The sequence below is a fragment of the Podarcis pityusensis genome, assembly GCF_964106645.2.
Source record: "Podarcis pityusensis genome assembly, chromosome: 9".
Taxonomy (NCBI): domain Eukaryota; kingdom Metazoa; phylum Chordata; class Lepidosauria; order Squamata; family Lacertidae; genus Podarcis; species Podarcis pityusensis.
The window spans coordinates 56,754,209-56,769,759 of record NC_138034.1 but is presented as its reverse complement, the minus strand read 5'-3'; the positions used below and the strand labels follow the sequence as shown (position 1 = coordinate 56,769,759).

The 15,551-nt window shown below is 42.4% G+C and overlaps 1 protein-coding gene and 1 long non-coding RNA gene across 9 annotated transcripts in view; one reads left to right on the top strand and one right to left on the bottom strand.

Annotated features, from left to right (window-relative positions):
* EMCN (endomucin) overlaps positions 1-15,551 on the bottom strand; it is a 45,433-nt gene that overhangs the window by 12,311 nt on the left and 17,571 nt on the right. For all 5 annotated transcript variants that reach the window (XM_081020406.1, XM_081020407.1, XM_081020408.1 and 2 more), the window contains exons 6-10: positions 12,105-12,170; positions 10,360-10,464; positions 6,475-6,525; positions 5,487-5,582; positions 3,264-3,288 (exon numbers count right to left, since the gene is read on the bottom strand). In XM_081020406.1, coding sequence (XP_080876532.1) covers positions 3,264-3,288; positions 5,487-5,582; positions 6,475-6,525; positions 10,360-10,464; positions 12,105-12,170 — 343 coding nt within the window. The remainder of the gene's footprint in view (positions 1-3,263; positions 3,289-5,486; positions 5,583-6,474; positions 6,526-10,359; positions 10,465-12,104; positions 12,171-15,551) is intronic.
* Positions 1-15,551, top strand: part of LOC308485078 — an 84,591-nt gene that overhangs the window by 57,001 nt on the left and 12,039 nt on the right. For 3 of the 4 annotated variants that reach the window (XR_013990314.1, XR_013990315.1, XR_013990316.1), the window contains one exon: positions 14,485-14,626. The exons of the other annotated variant lie outside the window; for it this stretch is intronic. This is a non-coding gene — a long non-coding RNA (uncharacterized lncRNA). The remainder of the gene's footprint in view (positions 1-14,484; positions 14,627-15,551) is intronic. 4 annotated transcript variants of the gene reach the window in all.

Sequence of the window (15,551 nt, the reverse complement as noted above, 5' to 3'; positions counted from 1 at the left end):
GGTCTGCGTGCTGTTTGCTCCATTTGGTCTATGACATTTGGATGATCATCTTCATCAATTGATAGACTCCTACCTTCAGGAGCACTGTCTCCCTCCCCCACATTAGTCAGTTTAAAGCCCTCCTGATGAGGTTTCTGAGATTTTTGGCAAAAACATTTCTCCCAACCGTTGTGAGGTGCAGCCCATCGCTTGCCAGAAGTCCATCTTCAAGAAACTGCAGTCCGTGATCTAAGAATCCAAACCGTTCCTGTTTACACCATTTGCGAAGCCAGCTGTTCACTTCCACTATTTTCCCCTCTCTCCCTGGGCCACGTCGTTCAACTGGGAGGACAGATGAGATGACAATTTGTGCATTTAATTGCTTCAATTTCCTGCCCAGAGCTCGTAGTCTCTTTTGATCTTCTGGAGGCTATTGCTTGCAGTGTCATTGGTTCCCACATGAACCAAGAAGAAGGGGTATTTGTCAGTGGGTTTTATGATTCCTTGCAGTCGTTCAGTTACATCTTGGATCTTAGCCCCGGGGAGACAGCACACTTCCCGAGACATCTTGTCAGGCCCACAGATCACTGCTTCTGTTCCCCTCAGTAGGGAATCCCCTATCACCACTACACGCCTCCTCTTAGGTTTGGTCGGGGTTCTTCCGTGAGCTGTCCGTTCCAAGGTCGCCTGCACATTACCTGATGACTGACTTTGCTGCTCGTCTTCATATACCTGATCGACTGTAATGAGGGAGAGATCCTCAAATGGAGTCTGCTCTTCGTCTTCCATGCTAGGGGAGAGGACCTCAAAGCGATTGTGTATTTCTAAACAATCAGAGCGAACCCTGGGCCTCCTACTTCTTTGAGTCACGTTTCTCCATATATCTGGCTCCTGTGTTGGTGAACTAGCCTCCTTCTCAGGGGAGTCCCCTGTCTCCTCCTTGGTGGAGACGGTGTGCTCTGTTGCTTCCAAGAAGAGCTCCAGCTCTCTAATTCTTTGGAGTGTAGCTACACGTTCCTCCAGTTGTTGGACTTTGTCTTTTAAGAGGGCAATCAACATGCAATTGCTGCAGGTAAAGCTGCCTGCAACCTTTGGCAAGATGGCAAACATTGCGCAGGAACCGCAGGCGACTGCAGCTGTTCCCTCCCCCTCCATCTTGAGAACGTGTCGTTGGGGGTGGCTACAGCGGTCCTCCATCATAAAAAGCGTGAAGACAGGACAAATAACTCCCCCCACAAAAAAACCTAGGTCTCCCCCAACAAACGTTTGAGACTAGCTCCCCTAAATCTAAAAGATGGATCAAACTAATCAGCCACAAAGAAAGAAACACAGAAACACACACACACACACACACACACACACACACAGAAGAAAACCCTTTTTGCTCCTTCTTCAACTGCTGCCCTGCAAGCTCTGATAAGCTCTGATAAGCTCCTCCCACAGCTAATCACCTGCTTCAACAGAAACCCTGCCCCCTCTGACCTTTGCACAGGGAGAGCAGCTAATCAGCCACAAAGAAACACACACACGACAAGAAAACCCTTTTTGCTCCTTCTTCAACTGCTGCCCTGCAAGCTCTGATAAGCTCCTCCCACAGCTAATCACCTGCCTCAACAGAAACCCTGCCCCCTCTGACCTTTGCACAGGGAGAGCAGCCAATCAGCCACAAAGAAACACACACACACAAGAAAACCCTTTTTGCTCCTTCTTCAACTGCTGCCCTGCAAGCTCTGATAAGCTCTGATAGGCTCCTCCCACAGCTAATCACCTGCCTCAACAGAAACCCTGCCCCCTCTGACCTTTGCACAGGGAGAGCAGCTAATCAGCCACAAAGAAACACACACACGACAAGAAAACCCTTTTTGCTCCTTCTTCAACTGCTGCCCTGCAAGCTCTGATAAGCTCTGATAGGCTCCTCCCACAGCTAATCACCTGCCTCAACAGAAACCCTGCCCCCTCTGACCTTTGCACAGGGAGAGCAGCTAATCAGCCACAAAGAAACACACACACGACAAGAAAACCCTTTTTGCTCCTTCTTCAACTGCTGCCCTGCAAGCTCTGATAAGCTCTGATAAGCTCCTCCCACAGCTAATCACCTGCCTCAACAGAAACCCTGCACCCTCTGACCTTTGCACAGGGAGAGCAGCTAATCAGCCACAAAGAAACACACACACACAAGAAAACCCTTTTTGCTCCTTCTTCAACTGCTGCCCTGCAAGCTCTGAAGGTACCAACATGAGTTTGGCCAAACTGTGGGAGGCAGTGGAAGACAGGAGTGCCTGGTGTGCTCTGGTCCATGGGGTCATGAAGAGTCGGACATGACTAAATGATTAAACAACAACAAATCTGTTGTTGGCTCTGGCGCCACCTACTGTTGGCCTCCTTGTCTTCTGCCCTACCAATCCAAATGGAGACTGGCTACCACAGGGTATATAGAGTGTTCAGCAGTGGGACTGAATAGCACTGAAAGTGGTAGAAGTTTTCAAGCAGAGGCTTAATAACCTTTTAAAAGGCTATGAGGGATTCTGTAGCAGCCAATTTTCTGCATTTGCAGTTGACCATCCCAACTCAATGATTCCATGAAGCAGTTATGGAAGAATGATGTTGCCTGGCTCTGTGTTGTCAGGGGAGTGATAGAAATCAATCTTCCCAGCTGCCCTCATTCTGAAGTTTTATCTCCCAAACAAGCCCACACTGGTTATTACAGAGGCTGATAGTTACTGAATAGAGGAGACACGCTGATAAAGCTGCATGAATCTGTGCAGACATCAGGTGTGTTTTGTTCTCACACAGTGACAAATATGAAGAGGCAATGCACACAGATCAAGAAGGACCGTGTCAGAGTGTATTTTTGTGAACGGACTTCTGCAAATCTCTCGTCTCTCTCTCTCATTTATGGGAATGACCCTGACCATGTACTGTAGAGATGTCAAGACCTTCTTGATAAGTCCGGATTTGTATCTCAAAAGAAACTGTCAGAAAGCCAGTGCCACAGTGGGGTTCTTCTGAATTTGAAGAACATGCACGGTTGGGTTGCAGGGACAGGAATTGCAAGATAGCTGAACTAGTGGCAGAATGGCCTAGTTATTTTCAAAACCTGGACCATTATCGCAGAGGTAGCCAATGTGAGGCTATGACTCTCATCATGCTGGCTGGGGCTGATGGGTGTGGAGAGCCCCACAGCATCTGGAGGGTACCATCCTGGCTCTTGCTGCCTTCAAGGGACTGCTTCCATAAGGCACCTTTATATTAGCATAGGATGGGAGGAAAGGAAAACAACTTACTGTTCAGTTCCGTTTTCTTGTCTCTCTGAAAGGAAAAGGAGATTCACATGATATGGATATCCCAGCGCTAATTGTCAGGGAGTAAGATTCCTACCTAGTCTTCTCCATCACCTGTAACTCTTTCACATGCCAGGATTTTCTCCTTCTTGCATATCAGAATAATTGTGCAACGTGAGCATTCACTGAATTTGGCAATAAGGAATGATTTACTTGCTAGGGTTATACAGTTGTAAGCGATTTCTGGAGCAATAAGAATGGGAGCCTAACTACCGTCTCTTTTATGAGTACGGATGGGTAAATATGTGAATTACAGTTTCTCACAATCCCTCAGGTTTCAAATCTTCAGTTCTCTACCTTTCCATATTAGTTAACAAATGTGATTTGTAAAAGCCCTCATGAAAATAGATAAAACATTTTTGTGAAAATTTCGATTTCTTCTTCTTTTTCAATTTATTACCTGCCTTCAGCAGCAAGCCCCAGAGTGGGTTAAAACAAATCAAAATTCAGAATAAAACTAGTTACACCCTTATTTTCTGGTATGTACTTTTGCCTAATATACATATTAGTTGCAAAGTATATTTCCCCTAATACTTATAATTTCTCTAATATAGTGCATTTTTGTATGTTATCTTCACTAATCTATGCATGTTGTCACACACTTTACCCTAACATATGTATTGTTGTACACATTACTTGGCAGGAGAACTGCATTGCAAAATTCTGGGAAGTGTAAATTTTGAAGGCTGGCTATGTTTTGGTTTGCATATTGTTTCAGAAAGTGTGAATTAGGCAGATACGCCTTTAAATGTGAACTGAATTGAATTCCCCCTTGCAACTTATATATATATATATATATATATATATATATATATATATATATAATATTTATTACGGTCCAACGACCCATAACATAGATACAGAATAAAATATAAACTCATATAGACAACCCCCCAGGGAAGGGAGACCGAAGTGTTATTTGTTTAGTCATGGGTATGTTGATCTGCAGCTTAATATTGCTGTGAATAGAGATGATGTTTGGGATTCTAGCTACCCTCTGAGGTATAGGTACCCTCTGCAATCAGTCATTACTCCGCAAAGACTGAGCATGCTCAGTCTTCATTGGACTCGTTTCCTGTTCTTCTGCAAACCGTGGGGTGTCCAAAAGCCTGCTGACAGCTCCCTCTTGTGGCAAGGAGGCTGGTTGATGATGCTTAGGCTGGATAAGCAAGAACTCTGTGTGACATGTTGAACATCACGATTACAGTTACAGATGGGTAGCCGTGTTGGTCTGCCATAGTCGAAATAAAAAAATTCCTTCCTGTAGCACCTTAAAGACCAACTAAGTTAGTTCTTGGTATAAGCTTTTGTGTGCATGCACACTTCTTCAGATACACTGAAACAGAAGTTACCAGATCCTTCTATATATTGAGAAGGTGGGGAGGGGTATTACTTAGAAGGGTGGTGGGAATCGGAGATTGGCAGATAGCTGAGATGAGCCTGTTGATGACTCTTAACGACTGTAATAGGTCTTACAGGAAAAGGCAAGGGGTGAGAAGGTGAGAAATGGCTTAGTCATGTATAATGAGATAAGAATCCGATGTCTCTGTTCAGACCAGGTTTCTCCATTGTTTTAAGTTTGGTAATGAGTTGTAATTCAGCAGCTTCTCTTTCCAGTCTATTTCAGAAATAGACTGGAAAGAGAAGCTGCTGAATTACAACTCATTACCAAACTTAAAACAATGGAGAAACCTGGTCTGAACAGAGACATCGGATTCTTATCTCATTATACATGACTAAGCCATTTCTCACCTTCTCACCCCTTGCCTTTTCCTGTAAGACCTATTACAGTCGTTAAGAGTCGTCAACAGGCTCATCTCAGCTATCTGCCAATCTCCGATTCCCACCACCCTTCTAAGTAATACCCCTCCCCACCTTCTCAATATATAGAAGGATCTGGTAACTTCTGTTTCAGTGTATCTGAAGAAGTGTGCATGCACACGAAAGCTTATACCAAGAACTAACTTAGTTGGTCTTTAAGGTGCTACAGGAAGGAATTTTTTTATCACGATTACAAATCGCAAAAAATCCCAATCAGTTCAAAAATATTCTAACAAATATGCTGCAGCTGAAATTACAACGGGAAATATAATTCAAACCCGTTTTATATATTTTTCAAAAAATAATAATATTTATTTATTTTTTGGTTAAAAGTTGAATAGATACCTGGAGTTGTCTTCAAGCACATTCTGTACAAAGTCACCAGAAGGAATACGGAAAGGGATATGACTATCAAGGCAATGATGACAGGCAAAATAATGGCTGCATGCAATGGAGAAAAACTGTTTTAATTCATACATGTCAACATCTTAGATTTTTTTTAAAAGGAAAAAACACACGCAAAACATGTTCTGCCCTGACCCCTTTCTACACCGTGCCTGCAGTGGAAATTCTTACCTAATTTCTCAGCTTTCCTATTTTCCAGTGCAACCACTGGGTGGCAGGCTTACAGCCATTATGAAAGACCATAACCTGACTTCCTCCCCGGTTCCAAAGGCCTCTGCAGTAAACAGCAATATCCTTGCTGTGAGGCCTGCGTCCATATATACCCTTCCTTGACAGGCCTAAAGGTGTATAACACTTTCCCTAGGGGAATTAAGGCTGAGATTTCAAAAAAGTGTCAGCAGCAACTGCAGTAAAATTCCAATTTGTGTGTGCGCATTGCATTGTGTGTGCATGTTATGTTATGTTGTTATGCTATGTTACGTTGTTACGTTATGTTTGTGTGTGTGTATGTATGTGGGTTTCTTTGTCCAGGACTGAACTGCTGCCTTTGATAGGAGGCAAATGCCACACATTGTTTTACTGATGATTTGTTAATTATTCTCTATGATTTATGTTGTATTTGTGATGTTATTGGGCAGACATATCCCCCCTGTTCATGCTTTCTGTAAGAATGACCTAATCCAGGGTTATCACTTGCATGATATTGAGGCTTTGACCTCCATCCTCAAGAATAATTTCAGGGCTCAGAAGGTGAAAGGCGATGTCAGTTCTGCTCTCATTAGAGCCTGTCTCTCTTGCAGATAGCTCTTATGCAGGCAGGTAGACAGCTTTCTGTAATTAGGTTCACTGTCCACCAAGGAGTGAAGTTAAGTTGCGGACAAATTTATTTCGGCAGCTGCCATAAAACCACCACACTCAGTGTGCTTACTGGTATAAGAGGGGTGATCCTGTTTTTCGGCGTGTGCATTTACAGTGTTGCCTACGAGAAAGAAAAACTGTGATTAAAGTAAAACATTCACTCGCATGGTTTCTGCTTTAAAAAAAACAATTCAGCTAGCAGTTTAATAATAATAATAATAATAATAATAATAATAATAATAATAATAATAATTTATTATTTATACCTCGCCCATCTGGCTAGGTTTTCCCAGCCACTCTGGGCGGCTTCCAACCAAACACTAAAATACAATAATCTATTAATCATTAAAAGCTTCCCTAAACAGGGCTGCCTTTAGATGAACACAACTGCAACTTTCTTATCTCCCCGCATCCCACTGCTGTCCTGTTCCAAGTTACCAGTAGACTGAAGAGCAATTATTATGATACTATTCTGACAAGAGAAGCTGCTTTGGTTCCGCCTCTCTCCCTTCTCATTTTCCCAGTGTCACTTCTCCACATTTCCACAGTAGTTTGCGATTTTGTTTATTTTTTGTCATTGGAAAATTCACCCGCATTTTAGTAACAAATTTCTCCCAAAAGACGCCTTTTTGTACGCAGTTTTGCTCAGTGCTATTTTTTGGGGAAAAGACGTGCCGTAACTCGCCACGAACACCTCCCTTCTTCTCTCAGAAAGACAACAGCGCCCACTTGAGAGGTGCAGGAACTGTGTTCCAGTGAGTTCTGGCTGAAAAAAAGCCCTGGTTTTGCTTAATGTGCACATTTTTGCAAATCTGTTTCCCCATTTTTGCATGTTATTTTCACTAATATATGGGTCTGCAAATTTTACCCTAAAGTATACATATACTGCTTGAGCGATGAACTTCCTTGAAAAATTTGGAGAAGGATGGCTGTGCTTCAGTTCATGTGTTGTTTTAAAAAGAGCAAATTGGGCAGATATGGCTTAAAATATGAACTGAATCAAATTTCTTTTCCATCCCAAGCTAGGAATGATCTATAACTCAAATATTAGCCCAGTCCACTTGGATATAACCCAATTTCACTCCCCTGATTCCATTTCGAGTGCTTAGAATTTAAGCCAACTAAATATAATTTGCTTCCAAGAGATTTAGACTGAATTAAATCCAAGTACCTCAACTTCACAGATCTCTCCCCCCTTACACACACACACACACACACACACACACCCACACCCAGTAGCATATGTTTTATTTAATGCTTTTCAGGGATTTTGTTATAGCCCTCTTCATTGACATTGCTGGTCTCATTAAAACTAGATTACATTTTTTGCTGATCCAGGTTCAACCTTATTGAATTAACCAAAATCTTATGCTGGTCAGCAGTTTTCTGCCTCCCTACTATGTGATATTTATTTGAAAAATAATCTGGCATCCATTATTATGTTTTCTTGAATTTTCATATACACTTAAGAAACCTATATTCTAGGTGATGTTATTGTCTTAAAGATATGCATCTGTTTTACTTTCTTTCTTGAGTGATAGCATTTCTCAGTCCACACTAACCTTTACCTTATTATCTGAATCCCAGGTGAATTTTTTAAAAAATTAAAAGCCCACATATTAACCTCCTCAAGTTTCTGAGATGCTTTAATTCCTATATTTTCGTCAGTATTTACCAAAATAAGGCATATCAAAGGACTGCAACTTTACTATAAATTCTGTTGTGAATCGTGATCATTATATTTATTCCTAGGATTTCCTTTCCCTCCATTTGTGAACGGTAAGTTTGCCATATGGCCGAGAATTGAATGCCCTATAGCACGGTAGCAGAACATAAACGTTGTCTGCAAAGGCCTGTAAAACAAGGGTGTGGAATCACTAACTTGCAGGCCTTAAGAGCTCCTGCTGCCATTCTTCCCCCAACAACCAACAGAGTCTCATCTGCCCCTCCCTGATGCAACAAGGCTTGAAGAAAGCCTTCTGTTGGAACCAATGGAAGGCTTTTTCCAAGCCTAACTGGAGCCATTTTCAGGGTACTCATAGCTTCAGAGGAAAGGAAGGTCTTCCTGGAAAAAGCAGCAGAGGAGGGAATGGGTAACCACCCTTCAGCAACAAGGCTTGGAAAAAGCTAAAATGCTCACATTGGCCACATTCACTGTTGTCTTGGCCACTGCCATGTTCCCCTGAAGGGCTGACCAAGGGGGAGTCCAATCCTTGGGCTGCAAAAACTCTCCCCACCCTTGCTATAAAGCTACAGGTTAAATTGTTGGTATCTCCCGAGGTCACATAGAGTAGGTGAAGGGGACATTTGGCCCTCCAGATGTTGCTGAATCACAACTCCCATCATCCCCCGACATTGGCCATGCTTGCTAGGGCTGAAGTTGGTTCAGTTGAGCAACATCTGGAAGTCCAAAGGTTCTCCAGACCTGACCTAAGGGATCTCCTGTAGCCACCAGACTATTGCCATCAGTCAGAATAAGCACTACTGTGCTTATCTAGATGGACAAGTAATCTCAAGCTGCTCTTTATATCCTTGTGCTGTTAGGCATATCTGGTCAACAGTATCATGGTTTTCAGTTCGCCTTTAATGAGCAATTTGCACCGCATCAGTCATCGCTATAGAAAGCCCAAGAAATTGACAATGACTGGCAGACTTATTGAACTTGTTCTATGCCTCTTCCATGTCAACCTCACGCTCCTTTGGGGGCTGTGAGTTTAGAGGGGCAGCTGCCCTATAAAAAGAATCTGGGAAGACTTCCAGACTCATTACTGAAAAATGAGGAGGGCAATATTGTCTGGAATAAGTTGTTGTTGGGCAATGAGCTATGAAGCGTGGAGAGAGAAAGCCTCCTGTTTTTTCCCTTCTTTTTTGCATTGCTGCCTTGCCTCATTCTAGTAGGTGGTTAACAGACCAGCAGATGGCATGGGAGACAGAGACCCCAAACCATCCTACCTCCATTGTGTTCTCAAATGGCCCTTTGACTAAACAACTGCAGTCTTCTTCCATTTGTTTCTTTCCCCCCTTCCTTTTTGGATGGCAACCAAATGAAGCTGAGCTCAAGTACGCTCCTGACTGATTGCTCAAAGGGGATGCTAACATACACAAAGTATGTTTTTGTAATTGGGAGGTGGAGGAGCTCAAACAAGATCTACACTTTTTCATTTAAAAAAAATGACACATACATATGTTGTTCTAAACTTCCCAATTCTCCAAATTATAGAAATAAAACCTGCTGAAAGTGGTTACAAATGAACCCACTGCGGGGAAGGTCCTTTATCTTGAACACCTGGAGCTTTCAGGAGGCATTTGAAAACATTCCTGTTTACCCCGGCATTTGGTGGCACCCCTAAGACTGTTGGATGGAAGAATATTTTTAACTGTAACTATTTTTAGATGTTTTAAACTGTAACAGCTTTTAAATTGTTTTTACAGTGTTAAAATGTTTTTGCTTTGTTTTTGTGTTTGTGTGTTTCTGTTTTCTGCCCTGGGCTCCTGGGGGAGGAAGGGTGGGATAGAAATTCAATAATGAAAAAAGGACAAAAGTAGAAGATCTCAATAACTTAAAGCACAGACTGGCTGCTCCATATGTGACTCATTTATGAGTCCTGATTATCAACTCAGATTTGTAGGGCAAGCTGAAAGTTTGCTGCTTTGTATATATAATATCAAATTATGGTTTGCCACAAAGCAAGAAGGGAAGGGGAGGGAATCACAGTGTGAATGGGAGAATGCTGTTCCTGTTAATCATTTATTAATTCCACACATTTTAATGCATTTACCCCACAACTTTCCCAACATGCAAAACTGGTTTTTTTGAAGTGAATTTGATGCACCAGGGGGATAAAGCACTTCAACCCATGCCAATTGCTAAATTTTCCATATTCACTGGAATCCCTGCCACAAAATGCTGGCAGTCTGGAGGTAAAATAGGAGAAAAGTATTTGCCTTTACTTACTTTCAGTTGGAACTTCAGTTACTTTTTGAAGCGTGTCTTGTATGCTGTGAGTGGTCTTCTCGTTGGGAGGTGCCCTTGTTGCCGTCGTTGTCTTGTTATGTTGATCTGTAAGGAAGGAAATCTCATCTTAAACACAAACACCACCCTAAGGTTTAGACTCATGTCTAGGTAGGAAGCACTGCTTGCAGTCAGAAACAAAGGCAGTTTCTCTCCCTCTCTCTTTCTGAGTGCCCATACCAGACTTTTTATAACACATTGAGAGATCTGGTGAGATAGTGTGGAAGCGAATCTGGAGAGGCAGGGTAGAGGTGAATCCCCTCTTTGCCAGTCCACCACTGTGGTGATCACACAGGGTCCCCAGATGTTTAACGGTCTAATTGATCCCTGTGCCACCACTGTGCTCGCTTCTCTGCTGCCACCAACCAATTACTCTCTGGTAAAACACTGAGTCCAGACAGTTGTTAAAAGTGAACCAAAAAACCCCCACCAAGTTTATTGTCCAAACATTAACAAGTTTATGGTTTCTCAGATAATATTCCTGTCAGTATCTTAACCTTAGTTTCTTTACCGGCCTATACCTTCCTAATACCTTCTGATAGATTATCTCAACTGCTTGACCGACTCCTCTTAACAAATTCTCTCACTCTCTCACACCAGACTAGCCCAACCCACAGACATATCTTCTCTGTCTCTTCTAACTCCAGACTGTCTTCTCAACCACCCTAACTCTACTCCTCCAAAAAACCCCTCTGTGCTTAAACCTTATACACAGTTAACTCTGCCCCTTGGGTTCCCATTGGTTAGTCATTTTACAATTAGTTAACCCTTTCTTTATGAACCCAGTATGATGTCACACACCTAGGAGGGCAAACGCCACAACCCATCTGTAGAACATTTCCCTCTACTTATCTGGCTGGTGGGAGTAGCCATGGCACAATGGGAGAGGGTAGAATAGGAGGGGAGATCTATCTCTTCCCTGCCTCATCATGCTTTGTAGCAACATGCCAGGACAAAAGGTGCTGTAACCCTTGGGATCTGTAGCCTTCCCAGGGCTGCTGCAAGATGACATATGAGCAGAAGAAACTTGCCTTATACCAAGGTAGAGCATTGGTCTATATATAGTTTAGCATTGTCAACTAGTATGGATGCTTATGCATGGGGGTGGGGAATCAGAAAATGCATTACGCATAAAAAAGCACAGGTTTTCATAAATTGTGCATATGCTGCTTTATTTTATGGATGAAAAGTTAGAAATACAGGTAGTCTTTTTTTTTTAAATGCAATACATCTCATCACAGCAGGGAGGATAGTGACATGGGTGCCTATTTAGTCCCTTGTCCTGATGACAACTGCTGGTGGGCAATTTAAACCAGGCTTGGGACTGGATAGCTTTTCAAGCAGAGCACTCACCTCTGCAAAGGAAGGCACATGGATGCCTTAAAACCAATCGAAGGTACAACATCCCCAGAAAGGTTATTCTGTTTGTTCCCTGGAGCATGCTGGGAGATGCTTTCCCATGGACCCATCCCCTGCAAGCCTTTCATCAAGTTTACCCAACAACCAGAAGCTACAGGGAAAAATCAACCACGAAAAACCTCTGCCTGCATCTACTGCAAGGAAACTGAAGCTTTACTCAACATCGCAGCACAGAAGCAAAACCGCTGCTATAATACAGTCATATAATTGTTTAATGGGCCAGTTGTCAACAGTTGATTATGAATTAGATTATAAAGGGGATGTCTTACCAGGAGTTGTTAGAGCCAAGTGAGATGAAGTCACAGAGCTCAGTGCTGGTGATTCAGCTGTCCCTGCTGATATTTTGATAAGATAAATGACAGTGTGTTAACTGCTGTTCTCAAAACATATTTGTCAAAGGAATAATCAGTATGCAAGTGTGGGGAAAACCAGAGTAATCCTGCAGAGCTGTTGTCTCAACATCCTCAGGTCCCTGCATCTTTTTCTTTAAAACTGTGCCTATTAATATTATTAATATTATTATTATTAATAATAATAATAGTTATTTATTTCATTTATGAATCACTTCCCAATAGGCTTCTTGAGACGATTTACAATACAATAAAAACATTCATGAAACAATTACACATATAAAAGCAATTTAGAAAAAAAATCAATTTAAACAACAATTTGAAAATCAATTAAATAAACAATGAATGATTTTAAAAAATCATGTTAAAAGAGGAAGATTTTCAACAAGTTCCCAGACAGACAATAGGGATGGAGGTTATCTGATGGTGTGAATTTCAAAGAGTAGGCGCCGTCACAATAAAGGCCTGATTCTGGCACTTGACAATGGACCTCCCAATGAAATGCTAGTTGCATGATGCCCTCTTCTGCAGAATACAGACATCAGCTGGGTGTGCAGAGGGTGGGATTGGTGTTTTGTTCTAAGCACTGCAGTGTCTGAATACCTGAAGAACATCATTCCATAGGTAAAGGTAAAGGTCCAGTCGTGACCGACTCTGGGGTTGCGGCGCTCATCTCGCTTTATTGGCCGAGGGAGCCGGCGTACAGCTTCCGGGTCATGTGGCCAGCATGACTAAGCCGCTTCTGGCAAACCAGAGCAGCGCACGGAAATGCCGTTTACCTTCCCGCCAGAGTGGTACCTATTTATCTACTTGTACTTTGACGTGCTTTCAAACTACTAGGTTGGCAGGACCAACCTAGAAAATATAAAGCCTAGAATATAAACCTAGAATATAAAGTTATATAAAAGAAAAAAGGGCCAGGAATGCCTTGGTTTGAAATTCTAATTTTCAGAGGAGAAAATATGCTGCAAAGCACATCTTCCCACAGCAAAATCTGCCAATCCCTCTTCAGACTATCAGTAACTTTTATTTCCCGAGGGAGTGCTCAAGCTATTGGGGGCAGGCAGATAGGGAAGGAGGAGGATTTCCTTTGATGCCCATTTAATTATTTAGTTGGTACACTTTTATCCCGCCCTTCATCTTACAATCATGGGGCATAGTGGCCTAATTCACCTCATCTGAATTAATACACTGATAAGAATGCAACTATTCTTCAGATTCTGCACTCCTCTGAATGTCACAATGCTGTTCCAGACAACGAAAAATATCAAATTCATTTTTTAAAAATGTTTTAGGATAAAATGCATATGGAAAGGTATATATTGAGATAAAAGGCATTGGTACATATCTAAAAAATGGCTTTGGTACATTTTTAGAAGAGTCACAGATTGGTATGAAGTAGGTCTTACAAATGAACCCACCTGAAACTGAAAGGACAGAAATAGACTGTTCTGTTTATCCCGATTAGTAGTGACACAGTTATTTTTTTAAAAGAAGAAACCACTGACTGCTGCTGCTGTGAGCTGATCTGTGGGTGAGGGGTGGGGTTGGGCGTGGGGTTTGCTGATGCCAGAAAGGGTGAATTGTCAGCAGCTGCTCAACGCTTGCACAGTGCTGACTGAGGCTGCATATACACCGTACGTGTAAAACACATGGCTTTCCCCAAAGAATCCCGAGAGCTGTCTTTTTTTATGATTGCTGGAAAGTGTAGTTCTGTGAGCAACAGCTTTTATGCCTCTCCTAATCCAAATGCTGCAGCGCTCCCAGGTCTTTTCTACAGCTATTTTCCACAATGTTAGCACAAAATAAATGTGAAGAACCCAGGAAAAGGTCTGCTGGATTAGACCAAATTCCTATCTAGCATCCTTTTTCTACAGTGGCCAACCAGATGCTAGTGGGAAGCTCACAAGCAGTTCATGGGCATGGTAGGCTTCGTCTGCCATTGTCCTCTTCTCGAAACCCCTTGTGGAAGTCACTTGGAATGGGTAGAGAAGCTCAGCTTTGAAGCTGATCGTAAAAACCATCATCAATGGTATTGTTCTAGGTTGGTCTACTATGGGCAAGGAAGTAGTCAACTTCCAGTATTCATTCAGGGCACTACCATGAACTAAGCTGTAGAGACAGGCCTGCCTTTGCTTATTAGCTTTTTCCTACATGCCACAAGCTTTAGCTTTCAGTACAGGTTAATTATAGGTGGTTGTGTTCTATGGATACCCTCAAGTGAGGAACTTCTCCATGACCTAAAAGAAAAGGAGTCACATTTGTGGGCTTTTCGTTTTGTTTTGTTTCTATCCATTAGGACTCCTGCTATAAAGTGGAACGACAAAAGCAAAACAAAAGCAAAAGCTTCTTCATAGCCTACAGCATCAGTTCTACATCAGCAAATCTTCGTTTGGTGCAGTAACAGCGGAGACAGACAGTTCAGTATTTTAGTGCTGTAGGTAAGTATAAAACAAAAGATGTGCATCCAAAGACTGGTTAATTGAGATGCCTTTGTGTGCAATTATTTATGGGTATTTTTTTTTTAATGTCTACAGTATTCCATAATAATGGACACATTCACATACTAAAGCAAGGATGGGGAACCTGTGGCCCTCCAGATTTGGTTGGGCTACATCTTCCATCAAAGGCAGCCCCAAGACATTTTGGCACCTGAGGCAATCCCTAAAATGGCACCCCCTCCCCACCAGGGAAGAAGGGGTGAGGGAATATTTACATCAGGAACAAGAGGGGAAGAAAAATCAACATCAGGATTTGCTGCACTGGTGGATGCTGCCGCCTGAGGCAGTCACCTCACCTTACCTCATGAGTGGGCCGGTCTTGCTCCCTTCAGCCCTGAACATTGGCTATGTCGACTGGGGCTGATGGAAGTTGGAGTCCAACAAAATCAGGAGAGCCACAGTTTCCCCATAAGACACCCTTATGCAGAAGGCTGACGGTAGCTATGCTTGAGTTATGTGAGAGTCAACTGGCATGACCTTCTGCAAAGAACCGAAGGGTCAGACTTTCCCCTTCATTAGGGGCCTTTCATATTCAGAGAGGCTTAGGTGTTGAAAGTTGAGCTGTGGACCCAAAAGAACTCCTCAGAAGCCAAATAAAATGTCTTCATCTAGCCTAATGCACCATGTGCAAGAAAATTGGGTTTTATTATCACTTGATCCTCAAGACTGAGGGCCAAAAACAGAAGAGACAGTGGAGATTTGAAATTGGATCCCTTGCCATTTTACCTTTCTCCAAAATCTAGGGGACAGAGGGGTTCCACAACATTGCTTCATATGAATTATGCCACTAACTGCCCTACAAAAGTAATATCCAGTCCAGTATTTCTCCTTCTCCTCTATTTATTTTGAAATATATGAAGTATCA